Here is a 22,391-nt window from a genome sequence, read left to right as displayed (position 1 = left end):
AGAACACCTGGAGACTGGCATGGGACTGATAAGGCAAGATATGTCTAAAATAAGGGATCGGCTTACCGAAGTGGAAAGACGCACTTCTGATACTGAGGACCGGGTGGCAGATCATCAACGGGCCATTCCTGACATGCAGAAGCGCATCAGGACTCTCGAGGATAGAGCAGAAGATGCTGAGAATAGGAACCGGAGGAACAATCTCCGTCTTCTAGGGCTCCCGGAGGGCAAAGAAGGAAAAGATGTGCCAGCCTACATTGAAACACTCCTCCGGCAACTGCTACCCGCTGAAACCTTCTCACCATTCTTTGTGGTGGAGAGAGCACACAGAATACCCAGCAAGCAAGGCCCTCCCGGGGCACCGGCTCGTGTGCTCATCTTCAAGGTCTTGAATTATAAAGATAGAGATGCAATCTTGATGGCAGCTCGGCAGGCAGGGGACCTGAACTTGGAAAACTCCCGACTGATGTTATTTCCTGATTACACAACGGCTACTCAGAAACTGAGGAAAACTTTTATACAAGCTAAAGCCAAATTGAGGAATCGTAACATTGAATACTCCATGGTGTTCCCGGCAAAGCTGAGAGTGCAATTTGACGACCAAGTGCACTTTTTTGAGAAACCTAGTGAGGTATTCACATGGCTGGAAAAAAATCCTGATTTGTCCAAGTAATCCTATTTTTCTGTTCTATTACTAACCTGATGACTCCTAGATCCTGTAAGTACTATCACTTTTGCAGCGTTATGATAGTGACCCAGATGCTCCCGGGAGGAGGAAAAATATATTTCCTAATTGTTTCCCCAGTATGGAACTTGTTTATGATTTTTCTCTGTTACGGTATTCCCAAAGAAGCTTATAACTGAATGATGATAATTCGCCTGGTTGGCTCTTATGGAAGTCCTGTACTCTCCTTATCGTATGAGGCTAGTGTATCATGCATATACCACTGCCACGGAGCAGGATCTGATCCTCTGTATTATTAATCCCTAATAAATGTATTAATCCATAGAGTTTGAAATCTGCAACCGAGGGGGAACTGTCTTAAAATGGCGACAAGGCGCGAAAAACAGTTTTTCACGAGCTCCTATTACAACGTGCAGATGCCCTGTTTAGTTCCTTAAGCACACTGTTGAAAATAGCCGGCTACTTGATATTTATTGCAGCTCAAGCAAGGAATATTCTACATGAACGTGCTTTGTACAGAGGACAAAGATTCCCTGATGTACAATATGCTAAAGGCAGAGTCGGCATAATAACTGTTATATGCAGAATCTGGATTTTTTTACCCGAACGCTGAACACTCTGAACTACAATATATGCCACATTTATAACTGTATAGCGAAGGGAAGATGCTGGAAGTAGATACTGGGGGATCTGATACTCTATAAAAACATGAAGGTTAAATGGCTGTAAGCTGACGGTATATAGTTATTGAACAACCTATTATCATCTCATCTGTATTGAATAGTATTCCTGTAAGGGGGGGGGGGGGGGATTATGATATATACTATGAATGTTTACTGTAACGCTGGGCAGTTTGTTGATAAAATATATACGGGCCGTCCCTAGTAACATTCACCAGTTGTTAACATTAATACTCTGACGACACTCTCAAGGAGAATTTTTTTTTTTTTTTTTTTTTTTTTTTTTTGATCCTATGCTTTCTTCTCTAAGTCCTTCCTGTATCGTTCTACTGTTGGTAATCCTAAGCATATCTAATATCAAATTAATACTGGCAACTATAAGCCTACCTAATAATATACTAACATCTGAATTCTATCATAGATTCATTGCTAAATTAACTCCTTTAAACTCTGTATACTTCTATTCTTCTACTCCGTTGTATGCTATGACTCTAACGTAGCATTGCCCACTAGGTGGAGACAGAGCCCTAGCAATATAATATATGTCTACTTCGTACTAACTTTATATCCTATATAATCAGAGTGCAATAAATGCAACAGTGTTGAATGAGACACTGATTCCAAGGTACAACGTGAATAAAGCCAGATTCTTGTTTAACATGAGAATGCAGCTCACATGAGCAGAGACTAGCTGCAATAATATTACTTATGTTTATAAACAAATAAGATCACTGTTTTATATTTATCTCTTGCTCTCTAGGGGATTAGAGGACACCTGAGGTGTGTACCGACATATTAATATATACTTCTAAACTAAGTCTTTGGCAGTGACTCCGTGGCTGGAAGACACTTTAATTTAATTTTTTAATTGATGCCCCTGGTTGGAAGGATCTGGCAGTCAGATTGGGCTACAGCTTTTATCTGAAGAACTGACCGTTTGAAAATGATTAATATTTTCACCTTGGGTCTCCTCCTGGGATAAGGAAGGCAGTTCTCCCTTGCAAACATCTGGTAAATATCTGCTATTATTAGTATACGCTAGCAAACAATTTAGGTTCATCAGGTACCTTTTTGTGTTTATCACATGTTTGTAGAGTTAAACTTTAAGATTGTATTTACCACAGTTACTGTTAATTTTGCAACATGTAAGTTATGGACCCAATACTAATTGGGGATTTTGTTGGGCAGCGGAGCTCACGTTTGATGGAAACAACCCCCAACAGGAACAGACAAATATTTAGATAAGTTGGTTTTAAGTGGGTGTTTAGGGAATAGATATCCCTTGTTGGGATATAGGGTGGAGTTGAGGGGAGGGATTATGTTTGTTCAAATGTTTTTCTTTAAGGGGGGAGGGGGAGTTCTCACGGTCTTGACTTGCGTGGTACCTATGCAGAAATGCATTGACTATATAATTGATCACATATATACCTGTAATGATGACCAAAAGTGATTGTAAAGTTCTTTCTTGGAATGTAAGAGGGCTTAATGACAAATTTAAAAGATCCCTAGTCTTTAACTATCTCAAACAACATCAACCAGACATCTGTGTACTACAGGAAACACATCTCACTGGTAGCCGAGTCTTAGCTATAAAAAAGCCCTGGGTGGGAAGCTGTTACCATGCTACTTATTCTACCTACTCTAGGGGTGTCAGTATTTTGGTGCGCAGAACGCTTCCGTTTCAGCTCCTGAACCTTAAATTAGACCCGCAGGGGAGATTCGTTGCGATGCATGCATTAATCCATATGCAGGATATCTTGATTGTGGGTATTTATGTGCCACCTCCTGCTACAACGACTCTTTTAGACAATCTGACTCCTATGATAGCAGATTGGGCTCCGGAAAAAATAATAATTGTAGGTGATTTCAATATGGTCTTGCTACCGCAAGACAGGCAAAAACCCAACCTAAGAGAGCCTAAGGAATTAAAAAATTGGGTAGATAATATGGGTTTTACAGATGTCTGGAGATGGAAGCACCCAGATATCCCTGGATACACGTGCCATTCTGCATCACACAAAACTCTGTCCAGGATAGACTTGGTTCTTGCCTCCAACACATCCTTACCTAATATACAATCCATTCAACGGCTCCCGTGGGCTATCTCGGACCATGCACCACTTCTAACTACTCTTACCCTTAGAATACAACTATCTAGTAGACCGTGGAGATTGTCCGGATACTGGGTCCATGATCCAATAGTGGGGGAAAAAATTCCTGGGGCTATTACTCAATTCTGGAGCTCCAATAAAGACTCTACAGAGGGACCAATAGTATGGGACGCTTTTAAGGCTTATATGAGGGGGGAGTACATGATGCAAATCAAACACTGTAAGAAAACGAGACTCAGTGACTATCATGCAGCAGAAAATAAAGTCAAAGAGACTGAAATTGCATATCTTACGCAACCTGACCGAGCTTCATACTCGGCTTGGCAGTTGGCTATAACCAGTCTTAAGCTCCTCCATGTTGAATCCACTAAAAAGGCCAACTTATACCAAAAACAAAGAGTGTTTGAATACGGGGATAAATGTGGGAAAATGCTGGCATGGATAACTAAAGAACACACTCCTGCAGTGACTATCCCTGTGATTGTTTCGGAGACGGGTAATACCCTAACCACAGTTGAAGAAATAAACACAGAATTTGCTAATTACTATAAAACACTATATGCCACTAAATTTAATTCCTCAGTCAATGACTTACAAAACTATCTTGATGGTATTTCACTGCCAGAACTATCTATGGAACAAAGAGAATCTCTTGACCTACCAATTACAGGGGACGAGATAGCCAATGCCATTGCTACATTACAACCAAATAAAACTCCAGGCTTAGATGGCATCCCATCAGAGTTTTACAAACAATACTCTGAAACCCTCACCCCCTATCTTCTTGACCTCTTTCAAGACCCTGATAATATACAATCCTTACCTGACTCTATGCAAGAGGCGTTGATAGTTGTTCTTCCTAAGGGGGGAAGGGATCCGCGATTGTGCTCTTCTTACAGGCCCATTTCTCTAATTAATATGGATGCGAAAATCTTAGCCAAAATTCTGGCAAACCGACTTAAGCCATTATTAACCACTTTAATACATCCTGATCAGACAGGATTCATGCCAGGGAGAGGAACGGATGTCAATCTTAGACGACTATATGTCAACCTCTCTGTTAAACATGATAATCCTGGCCATAGAGTAGTAGCCTCGCTGGACTCAGAGAAGGCTTTTGACTCTGTGGAGTGGCCTTACTTGTGGCTGATTCTTCAAAAATTTGGGGTGGGATCTAAATTCCTGCGTTGGGTTCGACTATTGTATGCCACTCCCAGAGCGAAAGTACTCACTAATGGCATGGTGTCGGACACCTTTAATTTACAGAGGGGTACGAGGCAGGGGTGTCCCCTGTCCCCCTTTTTATTCGCGCTGGCCATTGAGCCACTTGCACATGTGATACGACAAACAAAAGATATCCAAGGGCTAAAGATCGGTAATCTGACTGAAAAGGTTGCACTTTATGCGGACGACCTTCTCCTCTTTTTGGGAGATGCTAATAACTCACTAACAACTCTTCTATCTATTATGGATAGATTTGGAAAGTACTCCGGTTTGAAAATTAATTGGGGAAAGTCATCGCTCTTCCCAATAGATCTAGATGCCCAAAAAACAGCTAACGACTCCCCCCTTCAATGGGTTTCAACATTTAAATATCTTGGTATACACATCAAATACCCCCTAGAAGATTATATTAAGTTAAATCTTAATCCGATTATTGAATCACTTGACAGACACTGTCATACCTGGGCTGGTCTACCGCTGACAGTTATGGGAAGGTCTAACCTGATTAAAATGTTGTACTTGCCACGATTTACATATGTATTTCGGCAGACTCCCATCTGGATCCCCAACGCTGCCTTCAAAAAAATTGAAAAAATCCTATTGAAATTTTTATGGGCTGGAGGCATGCCCCGAATATCTCTAACTACCCTTCAGTTGCCTACTGCACTTGGAGGTATGGCCCTTCCAAATTTCAAGCTATACTTTTGGGCGTCAACACTTGTAACGGTCCGGTGGTGGTTTGCCCAGGATGACAGAAATACAGCTTCCATGCTAGAGGCTGCGGTGGTGGGGTCACTAGAGGGACTTACTTTGTTACCGTTTAGGGGGGCTAAAGCAATTGCTGAATTACCTGGACCCATGGTCTTCACTATTAAAATCTGGGAAGCTGCTAGGAAAAAATACTCACAACCTGATGTCTACTCACCATTTACTCCTCTTTGGTGTAATCCTTACCTGGCACATTTTCAGCATATACCTGATCCTATACAATGGTCACGATTTGGAATTAAATGGCTTAAACACATAATCACAGAGGGACAATTGTCCTCTTTTGATAATCTGAAACATGAATTCTCCTTAACCAACAAGATGTTCTTCAGGTACCTCCAAGTACGACATGCAGCCAATTCACAATTCGCTACCAATATCACACTTAAAACTGATCCGTTGGAAGCCCTTCTACTACAAAAACACTTAGACTCTCCTCTTTCCGCAATCTATTCAACCCTAATTGACACCACCACCCCTAGAGTAACTAAAGTGCTTCAAGAGTGGCAGATCGATGTGCCAGACCTGGAAGAGTCGGAATGGAGGGATGTGTTGGAGGACACAGGGTCTTATCTGATCTCCATAAAAGACAGGCTTATTCAACTTAAATTTACATTTAGAATATATTATACCCCCATAAGATTGGCACGCATGTATCCAGGGAGAGCTGACAAATGTCCCAGATGCGATCAAAGTTCAGCAAACTTTATTCATATGACATGGGCATGTCCCTATTTGCAGACCTATTGGACGCAAATAAATGCCTTTCTCCAAAAAATCTTTAAAAGGCCAATCACTCTTAATCCCAAAACGCATCTTTTGGGAGTTGCAGGAGATATAGCCCCTAACAGGAGACTGACATTACTGTGGGACCTTTTGTGTTTCTATGCCAGAAAGAATATTATATTTCACTGGATGCGACAGGGACCTCCAACGGTTCCAGAATGGATAACAATGATAAATACTGCTTTGCCATTTTATAAGTTAACATATCTGCAGAGAAACTGTCCCCTCAAGTTTGACAGCATTTGGATTCCATGGATTGAACATCTCAGAAATCAAGGTATCGATCATGATTCACAGAATCAATAGCTTATACTGAGCTATGTGCTGGTACCAGGTGACTGTGCGGGGTCGAGACCGTGGGCTAGAGGGTGGGGGGGAGGGATATTCCGATACTTTAGGGGAATGTTCTTTTTATGTACATGTACCTGTATGTGTTCATGCTCTTTGTTTTCTTTTGTGAAACACTCAATAAAACGTATTTGTTAAAAAAAAAAACAAAAAAAAAAACTCTGTGATACAACATCCTGGCTGCACGAACCCCGGATAGAGGAACCAGCGTGTTTGGCGTGGATGCGGAGGCACACGCGGCGGGCAGCATGTCAACATCAAAGGTGACGGAATCCGCAACACGCTTGGTGAGATTATGGCTATAACATCAATGGAAGTGAGTGTGGAGCTACTCTAACCAAAACGGAGACTGTCTTTTACGGGTGAGACCCATCCACAGTGTTACCTTGTATTCTTAAGGCTGAAACCATACAAGTTATCCGGAATTTGCATCTTGAATCGGATCTTGTTGTTCTTTGTACGGAAAACTGTTCCTGATTGGATGCCAAAGGTAGTCCAGTTTCAAGAGGTGACCTGTTGGGGGGCCCCCAGGACATAGAGACAGTGTGGCAGTGTGGTTGTTGGATGCATGCGCGGGCGGATGGATGATATGATCATAACATTTTCTGGCCAGAGATAAGCTATCTGTACATCTGCAGAAAATTGCCCCATGTGATATGGCTAAATTGCATTGCATTGTTCTTTGATTTTAATACTTAGGGGATATGTTGTATTGAGGGTTTTGTATTGAGGGGACTCTGTCTAATTGGAATTAAAATTGATTTTTATTCGTACAATTATGGTGGCCTTATGACCTTATTATGTGTACACAAATTTGCTGATCCAATGTTATGAGGGTTGGCCCCACCCCTTATCCTTGAGGGTACATTGACCAATTATCCAATAGACAATCTTGCTTTTCCGTTATTGAGATATTCCCTGCATTACACTGTACTTCTGACAATGCTCCAGTTCATCGGGTAAAACAGGTAAGGTCTTGGGATATGCATATGGTTGTGTAGCAAGAGCACTTTTTTTTTAAAGATTTTTTATTAAAATTTAAACACATAACAAAAACAAAATAAAAGACATCCAGCAGTAGTAATCACATCAATAGTAAGTCCCTGCTAGTGAGAAAATACATAATTGTACATATTAAAGAATTAAAGCAGTCATATATGTAACCCATGAGTACGTTAATATCAAAGATTAAATAATCAGATCCATTGCAGATCTTGTACAGCTACCGTGATATCCAAGTTAGGGGAATTTGGGTTTCTGTGGCATTCACCCATTTGTGCCAGATCTTATCAAATTTTTTTAAATTGACTGCGTGATTGATAAGTTAGTTTATATAACGGAAGGGCTGCATTAACAATTTTTTTCCAATCTCTGAGTGCGGGAACTGTATGCAGTTTCCATCGTAGGGTAATGGCTTTCCTTGCATAATGTAGGAGAATTCTACAACTGTAACGTTCGTGGCAGCAGCTGCGGCGAACAGCACCGCCGCCGCAGCTGCCTCCATCAGCAATCCCGTGCCTCGGGCGTCTAGCACGCAGAGGATGGGACTCTCAGTCGCTCTCATGGCAGCATTGACGCGTGCGCGCGCGCACCGTCATGATCTTTATGCGGCCAGGAGACGTGTCAGCTGACCTGCGGGTCGGCTGACGTCTCGCCGTGCGCCCGCCCCTGTTGATTGGCTGGCAGCAGGGGGGCGTGCTTCAGGGTCTCCCCGGGCTCTTAACCCCGGAGGAACCATTCCTTCGGTGTCTGCTGTCGTGAATACTTACATGTTAGCAGACCTTAGACTAGATCCCAGGTGTTGAAACCAAGGGCTTCACACCTAGACTAGGATATTGTTTTATTGTTATTGACTATCTGTATTTGATTCTGGCTATACTCTGACCTTGCATTTGCTCACCGATTCTGTACTTCTGCCTATCTGACTTGTTGCTGAACCTCTGCCTGTTTATCCGTTATCCTTTTGCCTCACGATGCTGTCCTGATACTTACCTCTCTGTTGCCGAACTTAACCTGTCTGACCACTCTGCCCTCACCAGTGGGCCTAGCCTCTGGTGAGGGATTCTTAGTTTAGAATCACCTGCTCCTCAGGTGATCACTAGCCTGCAGTACAGTCTTAATCACCTGCTCCTCAGGTGATCGTTAGTTGCAGTATTGTTTGTATCACCTGCTCCTCAGGTGATCACTAGGCTGCAGTACAGTCTGAATCACCCATTCCTAGGGAGATTCTATCTCTTCAGTATCAGTATCTCCAGCTTTCTGGGGCTTGTACGCTATTATACAGTCAGTGTACTGATTGTACCTCACCAGCCCCTCTGGTGAGGTCTCGTCAAACAATTGAGTTAGTGCTCGTTTCCACCATAGCGAATCCGCATGCGGCGCCGACATGCGGATTCGCTTGGTACATTGAAGTGGCCGGGGCTGTTTCCATATGTGCGGCGTGCGGGAGCGATTTGGCAGCGGGCCAAATCTGCACGACGGGACCCACAGAATTCGCCTGCGTCGGGAATCCATGCGAATCGCCGCTAATGTATTTAATAGGAAAAACGCATGCGTTTTTTACATGCGTTTTTACCCGCGATTCGCGTGCGATTTCGCACCTTTTTCAATGTTATTTTGCCCTGGCAGAGTCATGGTTAATTTCGCATGGCGAAATCGCGGGTAAAAAACGCATGCGGAAACGCATCCGCATGCGTTTTTACAAGCGTCGGGATGCCGGCGAAATCGCGTCGCAACAGTGGAAACGGGCCCTTACGGTTGCACCAATCACTTCTCACACACACAGTCTGTATTAGCTATACTGGCATTATTGGTGATTCTGCAGATCACCTAATAATCTGGTATAGTGTCTGTATTATTGGTGATTTTGCAGATCACCATATAAATCAGACGTCTGAGTTATAACACCCAACCGTTACATTAACGTTATTTTGCGTGCGCTGCAGGCTATATCTCCCACAATTCCCAACATGCATAACTTTAGATCCATAGGTACCGGCAGCTGTAAAGGGTCTCTTAAGAAATGTATTACTGATTTCCAGTACTCACTGACTAGTGGGCAATCCCATACACAATGTATAAAATCAGCGTTAGGTGCGTTACATTTAAAACAATGACCTTAAAACAATGACCGGTATATGCTGAACCCAATTTTGCTAGTTTCATAGGGGTAAAATATGCTTGATGGAACCATTTTACGATTATTAGTTTGTCATGGGAGGCAATAATGGCTTTATTAAAGAAGTCCGTGTATTCAGACCAGTCCTCCTGTGTAATATCTGGATTAATTGCCAACCATCTATTCCTAGAAGACTGAATTTTCTTAACGTTACCATGTGTAGCTAAAAAGTTATATAGGTTAACTTGTTTGGATTTATCATTTTTTGAGAAGTATTTTTTCCAATTCTGATGGGGTGAGAGATACGCCTGTTAAGCCCAACTGTGTCCGTGAGGGCATGCCATAATTGAAAATACCTGAAAAGGGCGTGCCTAGGTAGGCCGAACGCTTCTCGTAATGTGGCAAAATCTTGAAATGTTCCATTCACGTATAATTGGCACAAATATTTAATATCGTAGGCGTGCCAAAAGGGTATATCTGGGATCGATTGAAGTTCAGGTAAGTTAGGATTACCTCAGAGAGGGGAATTCTAAGAAACACATCTGCTAGGTTCACCAAGCAACTTCCTTGCCCTCTTGCATGTTTTAATGGTATTATGAATGAGGGTAGTTCCCCTAAGCCCAGAGGCTAAGTTATGTCTGTAGATTGCTCCACATAACGATTCATAAGAAGCAAGAGCACTTTATTTTGCTTAGACTACTAGTATCGGTTTCTTCTAGGACTGGGGGTCAATTAAAGAGACATTCACAGTCGGGATTATCAGGGTCTCAACAAAGTTGATTTAAGTGCACTGATCACTGGTTTCATAATTTTTTAAAAAATGAACTTCACCATAAGGATGGTGCGTAATGTTTTGTGTTGCTAATGATTCGGTGGTTGGAAGACCGATGTTGCTTTAGAGGCAAAGGGGGCAATGCCCCAGAGCCCCCAACCTCTGCAGGGGCCCTGCAGACCCTAATAAAGTCTGCCTGCTCCCCCGCTCGCACTGCTCCCCGGGGCCTTTGCACGACAAGCCGCAGCAGTAATTAACTTGAGCTAGCGAGCAGCAGCTACACAGCCCGGGCACTCTTTCTAAGCAGTCCTGATCCTTCTATATGACCCGTCACGTGTTTACGCATAACACGCACCCAGGGCCGGATTTGTTCTCTTTACCACCCAGGGCCGCCTACCCTTCAGTATAGCCAGATGACCCCTCCCCCTTCCCTCCAGTATAGCTAGCCTGATGACCCCCCCCCCCCCCAAGTATAGGTAGCAAGATGACCCCTCCCCCCTTTCCCTCGAGTATAGGCAACCAGATGACTGCCTGAGGCAGGAGACCCCCCAATTCAGTTTGCCCCAGGGCCCCTTAAACCGGCCCTGGTGGTTGGGAAGGGGGAGCACAATTACTTACCTAAGTGGTGCTGATCCTCTGGCCCCGCCTCGTTCTGGATTTTGGACTTACATCAGCTTGAATGTTGTGTCACAGCTTTGAACTAATTACTGTACACTTACATCATGAAGCACAGAGTGGATCCTTGCTTACCTTTGTCATATAGGTGTGCAGAACCATCTCTGGAGTCAGCTTCCCCTTCCGCAGCTTCTCAGAGAGGTCTGCCAGTGAAAGGTCCAGGATTTCTGAAGGGTTCCCCACTGGAGACTGCAATGAGAGAGGAGCCATGATTGTACCAGACAGGTATATGTTTATCACATCCAGGGGAAGATATTTCACTGCACAGCCCCCATCCTATGCCAAGTAGACTACAGTCTCAGATGCTCAGCAAGAACAATTACTGATTCATAAAGCGGCAACATATTCTGTGGTGCTGTACAAAGGTGAGAAAAACACGGGGTACATAATACAGACAATGTTATACACCAATATGCAGAATTCCTACAAAATACAGAATTGGTAATTACAGCGACAGAAGTAACATGATGAATAAAACGTATATGGTCATGCGCTAAACCGGGAAATCATCACAGCAAATCAGAACCTTACAAATATATCAGCTGATCAGACTGATCACATGCTTCTTAACCTATTTTGGTTCCTGGACGTAGTTTCTACGTCCAGGAACCATGCGCGCTACCGCACGCTCCCGCGGCCGATCGCGCGCGTGCACGCGCACTCCCGGCCGCGGATTCGGTAGCCAGGGAATCAATGTATCGGGCTATGGAGCCCGATCATTGATTCCTCTCCCCCGCTGAAAAAGCGACAGCTTCTCTCAGAAGCTGCGCCTTTTCTGCCCGTTCCCTTCCCGATGCGTCACTGTAAGCGTATGTTACGCTTAGAGTGACGTCATGTAAACAAACTCATGGCCGCCATCTTGTGGCCAAAAAGTAATACTACACCTGTAAAAAAAAATAATTTAAAATTAACACACATCTACATTATAAATCTATTGTTTACCTCCCACCCTCCCAAAACTACCCAAATAAAATGTTTACAATAAAAAAAACAAAACATTACAATAAAAAAAAAAAAAAAAAACACATGTAAAATATTTACCTAAGGGTCTAAACTTTTTAAATATCAATGTAAAGATGAAATATTTCTATATTTTTTTTTATTTTAAACTTGTAAATAGTGATAGATGCAAAACGGAAAAAATGCACCTTTATTTCCAAATAAAATATTGTCGCCATACATTGTGATAGGGACATAATTTTAACAGTGTTATAACCGGGACATATGGGCAAATACAATACGTGAGTTTTAATTATGGAGGCATGTATTATTTTAAAACTATAATGGCTGAAAACTGAGAAATAATGAATTTTTTCCGTTTTTTTCTTATTCTTCCTGTTAAAATGCATTTACAGTAAAGTGGCTCTTAGCAAAATGTACCCCCCAAAGAAAGCCTAATTGGTGGCGGAAAAAACAAGATATAGATCAGTGCATTGTGATAAGTAGTGATAAAGTTATAGGCTAATGAATGGGAGGTGAACATTTCTCACGTGAAAACGATGGAACCTGAATGGGTTAATGAGTTATAAACATTGCCATCCCTACTGTTTACCTTTATATTTGGCATGTTCTGTAGTGCTATCAGGGCTGTAGAGTCGGAGTCGAAGCAATTTTGGGTACCTGGAGTCGGAGTTTTCATAAAATGAGGAGTTAAAGTCGGGAGTCGGATGATTTTTGTACCAAATCCACAGCCCTGGTAAGTATTAGACTAAGGAGTCGGAGTCAATGCGTTGGAGCCATTTTATGTACCTGGAATCTGAGTTGGTGGTTTCATAATCTAAGGAGTCAGATGATTTTGTACCGACTCCACAGGCCTGGGTGCTATACAGAGAATACTGTACCATTCACATTAGTCTCTGCATCAGACAAACTTACACAGGAATGTCCCCGACACACAGGCCTGACATTTTGTAGCCTGTACAAGGAACACTGGTATATAAAATTTCAGCCTCTGCCACATAGAAGCACATTACAAGGGTCATGCAGGAATTTAGACAAATTACCCATTAGACAGAAAACCCATTATCCTTTTAACTGCATTTTTGTTTGTTATTTTGTGGTGCGTCACAACAGTACTTCTTTCCCCTCCCCCGATGCAGAGCAGCACAGGAAGCACTTGATATTTACCTGATCCAGACGCAAGATCCGGCAGTTCTCTTCCACCACCAAGCGGCACGGCAATACAATTATCCAGGTCCCCAATCACATGAGATGACGTGATCGGGACCCCGAGGAGGATGTCAGCATTACAGATCAGATTTCCACTTCCACCACCAAGTGGCGCTGTAACACACTGACATCCTCCTTCCGTCCTGATCATGTCATATATATCATATCATGGGGTGGATACATACAGCGCTGATTGGTGGTGGAAGAGGAGAGCCCATCCTACAAGAGAATGGTCGGTTCTGCCTCCAGATTGGGTAAATATCAATCGCTCCCTGCACTGTTCCGCATTGGGCAACAAAGTTGAGCCAGCTGAGGCAGCCCCGCCCCAAGTCATCTAAAACAAGATAACGCGGGCAGGGCAGGTAAAAGACCATTATCACGAAGCACTGTAAAATGCATACATATAAAATGCACTATAAATTACTTTTTTCCTATGTTGCCGTCACTTTCAGAAGGTAGTAAAATGCTGACATATTTTGAACTAGTTGATCTCATTATGGGGGATACCTTTTTATTTACAAAAGCACTCCATGGAAAGGAGACTTACAAGGATGTCACAAACTAATTTGCACACCATTTTGGCAGTTGGACTGGGTAACTGCAGTTCAGCAAGTGCTTTTGTGAAAGAAATAACTAAGAATCCCCCCTGGGAGATAGACTAGTCCAAAGCCTGACAAACTTGTCAGATTTTCACTATCTACAGAAAGTGACAGCGACAAAAGAAAGGATATGGATGCATTTTAAATGATAGCGGTCTTTTAACTGCAATGGCTTTGTTTTAGCGGATAGTTAACATTACAAGCCCTGGCTGCAGAATGTCTCAAAGTACCAATTCATAAGAGTTCATAAGGCAGGATGGGATGAGGATTATGTAGCCCAAGGAGAAAGACTGATTAGTGAGCTTGAAAAAAAGAGGTTTTTTGGACACAAAGAAGTAGGGACAGTAATAGGGGGGGGGGGGTGTTATGATGCTGCTGGTCCATGGTAGCCTGTGTGACAAAGACAAGGCCAGGAACCAAAATTGGCTCAATATTACAAGAGTAATTATACTCTCAAAAGGTGGGATGCACAACAAGGGAGAGCTGCCACCCTATATGAAGAACACAGAGACAAAGGGAGCCCAAATGTTGCAGTATGTCACACTCAGATGAAATAGGAAATAGTATACAGAGGGTACTCACAAAGGGAGGTTGCAATGGGGCAACCAACCACTGCCGGCAGCTGGAGATCAATAAACCCGACTCCATTCGGGGGTCCTGGTCAGCTGGAAATAAATCGCACCTTTCCAGGAAAGAAGGGTCCTAGGAACCCATAGACGGAGTCCAAGGGTATCCCTTTCCCTGAGACCGGGGTATTAAATTCACAGGATGGAAAGGCGCCCAAAGGAGAATTAAATTAAAATGTATAAAATAAATAAGGTTTGAGGTGGCTTACCTCAATGATCACAACTTCATATACAGGTAGTACCCAACTTACGGACACCCAACTTACAAACGACCCGCCGATACGTCGCAATGACGTCACGCAGTTGGGAACTACCTCTAGTGCCTGGGTCCCTTAAGCAGCATATGCGCACCGGAAGCCTCACCTCTTCCATGGCGGCCAGGGTCAATCAGCGGTGACATCCCCTCTCTCCTCACTGCTTCTCTTAGCGGTTTCACTTGGGTCGTGTAATGATGCAATCAGGAGGAGCCGCTACTGGGGCTCTTCCTGATTGCGTCAATACACAATGAAACCGCTAAGCAGTGAGAGACAGAGGATGTTACCGCTGATTTATCTGGGCCGCCGTAGAGGAGGCGAGACTGTTGCGACTTCCGGTCTGCATACTCTGCTTAAGGGACCCGGGCACAAGGGGAGCAAAACAGGGGGATACAAGGAGGCACAATGGACACACAAGGAGGTACAATGGAAACACAAGGAGACACAGAGGGGGACACTGGATGCACAGGGGACAGAGATGGCACAGTGTTCCAACTTAAAGGATCCCCGAACTGAAATGTGACATAATGAGATAGACATGTGTATGTACAGTGCCTAGCACACAAATAACTATGCTGTATTCCTTTTTTTCTTTCTCTGCCTGAAAGAGTTAAATATAAAGGTATGCAAGTGGCTGACTCAGTCTTGACTCAGACAGGAAGTGACTACAGTGTGACCCTCACTGATAAGAAATTCCAACTATAAAACACTTTCTTAGCAGAAAATCGCTTCTGAGAGCAAGAAAGAGGTAAAAAAATGGGAATTTCTTATCAGTGAGGGACACACTGTAGCCACTTCCTGTCTGAGTCAGGTCTGGGTCAGCCACTTGCATACCTTATATTTAACTCTTTCAGGCAGAGAAAGAAAAAATGGAAAACAGCATAGTTATTTGTGTGCTAGGCACTGTACATCCACATGTCTATCTCATTATGTCACATTTAAGTTCGGGTATCCTTTAAGAACGGATTCAGGTTAATAATGAACCTACAGTCCCTATCGCGTTTGTTAACCGGAACTACCTGTATAAATGAATAATCTTTAATAGCACTGGCAATGAGTTTTGTGGGTCTCCGGCCACTTTATCAGGCCAAATCAAGTGCCACACTATGTTCAGAGCCACAAATAGAACCCCTTAGCAAGAGAAATGTACTCTATTTCTGGCTCTGAACATAGAGTGGCACTTGATTTGCCTGAGGAAGTGGGTGGAGACGCAAAAAAACGCATGGCCAGTGCTATTAAAGGGATACTGTAGGGGGTCTGGGGAAAATGAGCTAAACTTACCCGGGGCTTCTAATGGTCCCCCGCAGACATCCTGTGCCTGCGCCGCCGCTCACCGATGCTCCGGCCCCGCCTCCGGTTCACTTCTGGATTTTCTGACTTTAAAGTCAGAAAACCACTGCGCCTGCGTTGCCGTGTCCTCGATCCCGCTGATGTCATCAAGAGCGCACAGCGCAGGCCCAGTATGGTCTGTGTCTGCGCTGTACACTCCTGGTGACATCAGCGGGAGCGAGGACACGGCAACGCAGGCGCAGTGGTTTTCTGACTTTAAAGTCAGAAATTCCAGAAGTGAACCGGAGGCGGGGCCGGAGCATTGGGGAGTGGCTGCGCCAACACAGGATGTCTGCGGGGGACCATTAGAAGCCCCGGGTAAGTTCAGCTCATTTTCCACCGACCCCCCTACAGTATCCCTTTAAACAGTCATTTATATATGACTGTCTTCATTGAGTTAAGCCACCTCAAACCTCATTTTACAGATATTAATTTTATTATTCTTTTGGTGCTCTTTTCGTCCGGTTTGTGCATTTATCCTGTCTAATTCCTCCTCCTGTGTGTCTAATTACCACTGTAATTTGATATCTCAGCTGTGTCCACTCAGGAATCTCTTCTGCTATGGCAGAGCTGCTAACTTGTAAAACACAAGACGTTAACATGTCTGCTTCCATAAAAGCAGGATGTAGACACACTGCAGATTTGTATCAGCTGTAACAAACCAATGTTTTTTCTTAAAAGGTTATTATGCTGTTGCTTATCTTTTAGAGCAGAGAGGACGTTCTGAGTTCAGGTCCAGTGTTGCGCGATTATTGCATGCAAATCCCTGCATACTGAGCACTGTGTTTTTTGATCTAGCTTAGAAGATGTCTATGCTCACTTGCTGAAGCATCAAAAAGAAAAAAAAACTCCTAATTATTGACAAAATAAAGATGCAGTACCATAGTATACTTGGAGTGCACGATTATGACAATTTCTGATACAGTAAACTACTTGGCCCGGTCCCTTGCACTTTACTACAGGGCTGTGGAGTCGGTACAAAACAAACAACAACAAAAAAAAAATCATACGACTCCTCAGTTTATGAAACTACCGACTCCAGGTACCCAAAAACCAGGGCTGTGGAGTCGGAGTTGGAGAAATTTTGGGTACCCAGAGTCAGAGTTTGAATCAGTGATTCCATTAACTGAGGAGTCAGAGTTCGGATGATTGTTGTACAAAATCCAGAGCCCTGGTAAGTATTAGACTAAGGGCCCGTTTCCACTATCGCGAATCTGCATGCGTTTCCTGCATGCAGATTTGCACAGCCAATACAAGTGGATGGGCCTGTTTCCACTTGTCAGTTTTGCTGTGCATTTTTCTGTGCAGGTTTTTTCTGCACGGCAGAGCCCTCAGAATTCGCCTGCGTGTGGAATGCAGGCGAATCGCACACAATGTATTTAATAGGGAAATCGCATGCGTTTTTCCCATGCGTTTTTTACCGCGAATTCGCATAGGTACCAATGTAAATTCACACAGGCAGTGACATGGTTAAAATCGCATATACACTCACCTATGCGAATTCGCATGCGAATTCGCGGCAAAAAACGCATGCGGAATCGCATCCGCATGCGATTTCGTCAGCGGTGGATTCCCCACCGCAATAGTGGAAACGAGCCCTAAGGGCTCTTTCACATCAGAGCTTGCGTTGGAGAACGCTCAAAGCATACGTTTTGTTGTATGCGTTTTAATATGCATTGCACTGCAGTGAGTGTGCGTTTTTAATCCGCGTTTTCAATGCGTTACAGCACATAAAAAAAACGCAGGTAATTTTTTCTTCTTTTAGTTTTCAACTTTCTACATTGTTCCTCTGTTGCATTCTGGGACTGATTGCCTGCGTTAACGGATTAAAAACGCGCATAGTGTGCGTTTTACATTGACTAACATTGTAACGCATAAAGCTAGCGTCGGCCGAAAAACTGCGCCTGGGTGCAGTGTAACGCAACGCACAAAAAGGCTGCGTTATATGTGAAAGCTAAAATGAAAGTCTATGGACTTTCATTTCACCTTGGGTAACGCAAACTTTACCCTTTGCGGTGAAACGCAGAAAATCTGCCCTAATGTGAAAGAGCCCTAAGGAGTCGGAATCGAGGAGTCTGAGCCATTTTGGGTAACCGGAGTCGGTGGTTTCATAAACTGAGGAGTCGGAGTTGGAAGATTTTTGTACCGACTCCACAGCTCTACCAAAAACTGCACCAACTCCACAGCCCTGCTTTACTATAAAAGGATTCTACTGTATTTATGGTTATAACATATGTGAGAGGCAAAGACTTATTGCAAAAGCCAAGTCAGAAGCAGGATGAGCGGATATCAAAAAAATAAAGACTTACACCAAAAGACCTTGAGTATAGAATTTCATTGAAATTGTTTTATTAGGTGAGGCTTGGTTTCAGAGATCGCGTCCTTTTTCACTCTTGCAATGAAACACTTCATTAGCAAACAGCCTTCAAAATCCTTGGGCTGGTACACACAGGTGTCGTTCTGGAGTGTTTTTTGAAACGCTTGCAGGGGGAAAACCGCTTGGCTAATGAAAGTGAATGGGATGGTGCACACCAGAGCGGCTCGTTTTTTCCAGAAACGCAAACTCCTGGGCCGCAGCATTGTTGGGATTTCTGAGGCGTTTCTGCCTCAATGTTAAAGAATAGGAAAGTGGAAAACCGCTCTGAAAAACGCTAGATAATGTTTAGAAAACCTCTCTAAACATGCCTAGAATTGCTCTGAAATCGGCTTCAAAAACCTCTAGCGTTTTGCAGATCTGCTAGCGGTTTTTGGTGTGCACTGGGCCTGACTGCTGACTTTCATTCTCCTGCAACTAATGGTCGCCACTAACAGTCCAATTTTTAGCGAAAAATTAATAAAGCGATCAGAAATTCTGATCAAATTGGTTGAAAATAATCTCAGTTGATGGGCACAAATCGATTATGAACGATTATTAATAAAAAAAAAAAAATCGTCTGACTGGATTTTGGTCAAAACAAAATTTGGATTTTCTTGTTTGGTTGTGATAGATAGAAAGCAAAGATTGGTTCGTTGATGGTGTAGAGAACGCCCATTAGTGGCCACATTTACAGGGTTGAAATACCCGGCTCACTTCTGTACAGACTTTAACATTTAAAATGTAGTAAAGCTGGCTATACATTTGCATAGTTCAGCCAAACTCACTTCATACTGCACATAGCACTAAACCATTCCATCTGGTCTGTCCCAGAGGTGCTTATAATTAACATTCACATAAGTAACAAAAACACTCGTGCACCAGCATTATTATAATCCCTCTAGACAGGCAGTACACAGTCACCACTGAACTCTGACCTACAATACACACCTACTTTGTAAAGAGAGTCTAGGGTTGGTGCACACCAAGAGCAGTTCTGAGTGTTTTTAAAAACACCTGGCTAATGTATTTCAATGGGATGGTGCACAACAGAGCAGTTCGTTTTTTCCCCAAATGCAAACTCGGGTCCAGCAGCATTTTTGTGGATTTCTGAGGCGTTTCTGCCTCAATGTAAAGTATAGGAAAGTGGAAAGGCGCTAGTTCAGAGAAGTTTTCCAAGCGTTTTTGTTACAGAAGCTGTTCAGTTACAGAACCAGAGACAAAAACACCCTCATGTATTTTATTACATTTATCAGTGGGAACATGACAGTAAACACCTACCCTGCTTTTAGTTTCATTCTTATCTGCTTAATTAGTCTATTATCAGCTGTGATAAGAATCCCCAACTGTCTCAGTCTAGGTTTGACCTAGAATCATTATAGCCGAGTCACTCTTCTGTGGAGTCTTATTAAGCCCAAGCCTGCCACCTCCTGGCTCAGATTTCCTGCTTTGCATACTGAGAGCTGTGATGACATGGGAGGGGCTGTGCCTGCTGAGAGAGAATCTCTGAAACAGAAAAGTGTGGCTGCAATATGATCTGTGTGCACTCTGTCTGCATAGATAATGATGATGACTGCAGTTTCATTCCTATGAGAGACACTTCCTACAGGCAGATGCACATCATACCAAAATGAAAGCACATAGATGAAAGGCTGCAGCAGCCTCTCTCGTATAGCCTAGATAGCAGCCTAGTCTCATATAGCCTAGACAGCACATCCAGAACAACTCATAGCCGGGAAGCAGAAGGGATATGAGCCGGCGGCCATTGTTGATTTTTCCTGGAGCAATAATGGATAAAAAACACTAAAAAAAGGCACACCAAATTATCAGGTAAAGCATTTATTCTTTACACGCTATCGACTGATATGTTTATTTTGTGTGAAACGTTCATCTCTGGTTCCCTTTAAGGCCCCGTTTACACTTAATCAGTTCGTATGCGTTAGTACGCGTTTTTTCCATAGCAGTGTATTGGGAAGATTTCGGTTAAACCGCGTTAAGTGTGAAAGGTGCCATAATAAAACCTGGGCATTACTTTGAAAAACAGTTTTCTTTCAGTTATAACTGAGAGCAACTGATTAAGTGTAAAAGGGTCCTTACTGTAACAAAATAAAAAAAAATGCCACACCAAAGCACTCCAAAAATTGCTCGGCATGATTAGAAAATCGCTCCAAACGTACCTAGAATCGCTCTGAAAAAAACGCTTCCAAAACCACTAGCGTTTGCAGATATGCTAGCGGTTTTTGGTGTGCACTGGCCCTTAGACTGCAGAACATACATGTCTGTGGCATTATTATTTATGCACATAACAGCATCACATTCACATCTCACAGGTGTTATAGTTGCAGATTACATATAGCTGTGTAGTATCATCTGAGAGGACATGATCATCAACACATGCACAATTTACATATTCTACTGTACAATGGAAGATGTACCAGGACCTTGTATGGCCAGGAGATACCATGTAACAAGAAAAAATAAGAGTAATAATAATATAATGGTCCATGTATGGTGATAATGAGACACATAGGACACTACAGATGGTGAGGGAATTAAAGCAGAACTGAAGATCATTTTAAAACAAAGTTTCACAAAGGGCTGGTGCACACCGAGCGGCTTTTTGGGCGTTTTCAGATCCGCTTGCGGCTGCGGATCTGCTTGGTCAATGTATCTCAATGGGGTGGTGCACACCAGAGCGGGAGGCGTTTTGCAGAAACGAAAAATGCCTGGGTGAGGCATTTTTTGGATTGTGGATGCGTTTCTGCCTCAATGTTAAGTATAGGAAAAACGCAAACCGCTCTGAAAAACGGCACTTCAGAGCGGTTTGCCAGGCGGTTTTGTTACAGAAGCTGTTCAGTAACAGCTTTACTGTAACAATATATAAAATCTACTATACTGAAATCCGCAGCAGCAATCCGCAAAACGCTAGCAAAACGCCTCAAAAATAAAAAAAAGCGTTTAAAAATCTGCTAGCATTTTGCGGATCTGCTAGCGGGTTTTGGTGTGCACCAGCCCTTACTTGGGGCTTCTGCAAGCCCCCAGCAGCTGCCCTGACTCGCGCTTGTCCTCCACGATCCTCTGTTCCCGCCGCCGCTCTATTTTGTTCCTTGACTTGTAAGTCGAGGGGCCACTGCGCCTGTGCAGCCCTGCTAAGCATATCCTTTTTTAGGCATTCCCCTCTGCAATACCGCTAATGCGGACTAGAACGCGAAGAAGGATACACATAGATCATGGAGGCCCGGCATGGGACAGGACGGCTGCTGGGGGCTTGCAGAAGTCCCAGGTAAGGGAGACTGTTTTAAAACGATCTTCAGTTCCTCTTTAAGAACACATGAACTGAGAGGGATATGGAGGCTGACATTTATTTCCTGAACTCAGAACTTCCTCTCTGCACTAACAGCATAATAACCTTTGAAGAAAACATTTCTTTATTACAGCCTATACAAATCCTGCACTGTCCACTTCCTACTGTCATGGAAGCAGTCATAATGTTACCATCATGTGTTTACAAATTAGCTGCTCTGCCATGGCAGAGAATATTCCTGACTTTGAGCTGACACAGCTGATAGATCAAATTACGCATTATTTTGTCAATTTCTGTAGCAACCTGCGCCTAATGGTATGTGCAGCAGCTGTTTTGGACCAGGTAATCCTCAATAACCCAAATAGAAAATATGAAAAAATGGTGTCCACAGCGCTAAAAAGATAATAATCTTTAATAATCCAAAATTATAGATCCATGAAATTTGATCCTAAGCTACAATGAATATAGCACCTTCCCCTTTAACCACTTGAGGACCTAGGGCTTTCTACCCCTTAAGGACCGGACACTTTTTTTCCATTCAGACCACTGCAGCTTTCACGGTTTATTGCTCGCTCATACAACCTACCACG

The 22,391-nt window shown here is 43.2% G+C and overlaps 1 protein-coding gene across 1 annotated transcript in view; it reads right to left on the bottom strand.

Moving 5' to 3' along the window:
• LOC137520957 (vitamin D3 hydroxylase-associated protein-like) overlaps positions 1-22,391 on the bottom strand; it is a 117,022-nt gene that overhangs the window by 86,255 nt on the left and 8,376 nt on the right. The window contains exon 2 of the mRNA XM_068239589.1: positions 11,243-11,356. Coding sequence (XP_068095690.1) covers positions 11,243-11,356 — 114 coding nt within the window. The remainder of the gene's footprint in view (positions 1-11,242; positions 11,357-22,391) is intronic.

Source organism: Hyperolius riggenbachi, chromosome 6 (assembly GCF_040937935.1).
Source record: "Hyperolius riggenbachi isolate aHypRig1 chromosome 6, aHypRig1.pri, whole genome shotgun sequence".
NCBI lineage: Eukaryota > Metazoa > Chordata > Amphibia > Anura > Hyperoliidae > Hyperolius > Hyperolius riggenbachi.
This window is presented reverse-complemented; position numbering and strand designations above follow the sequence as displayed.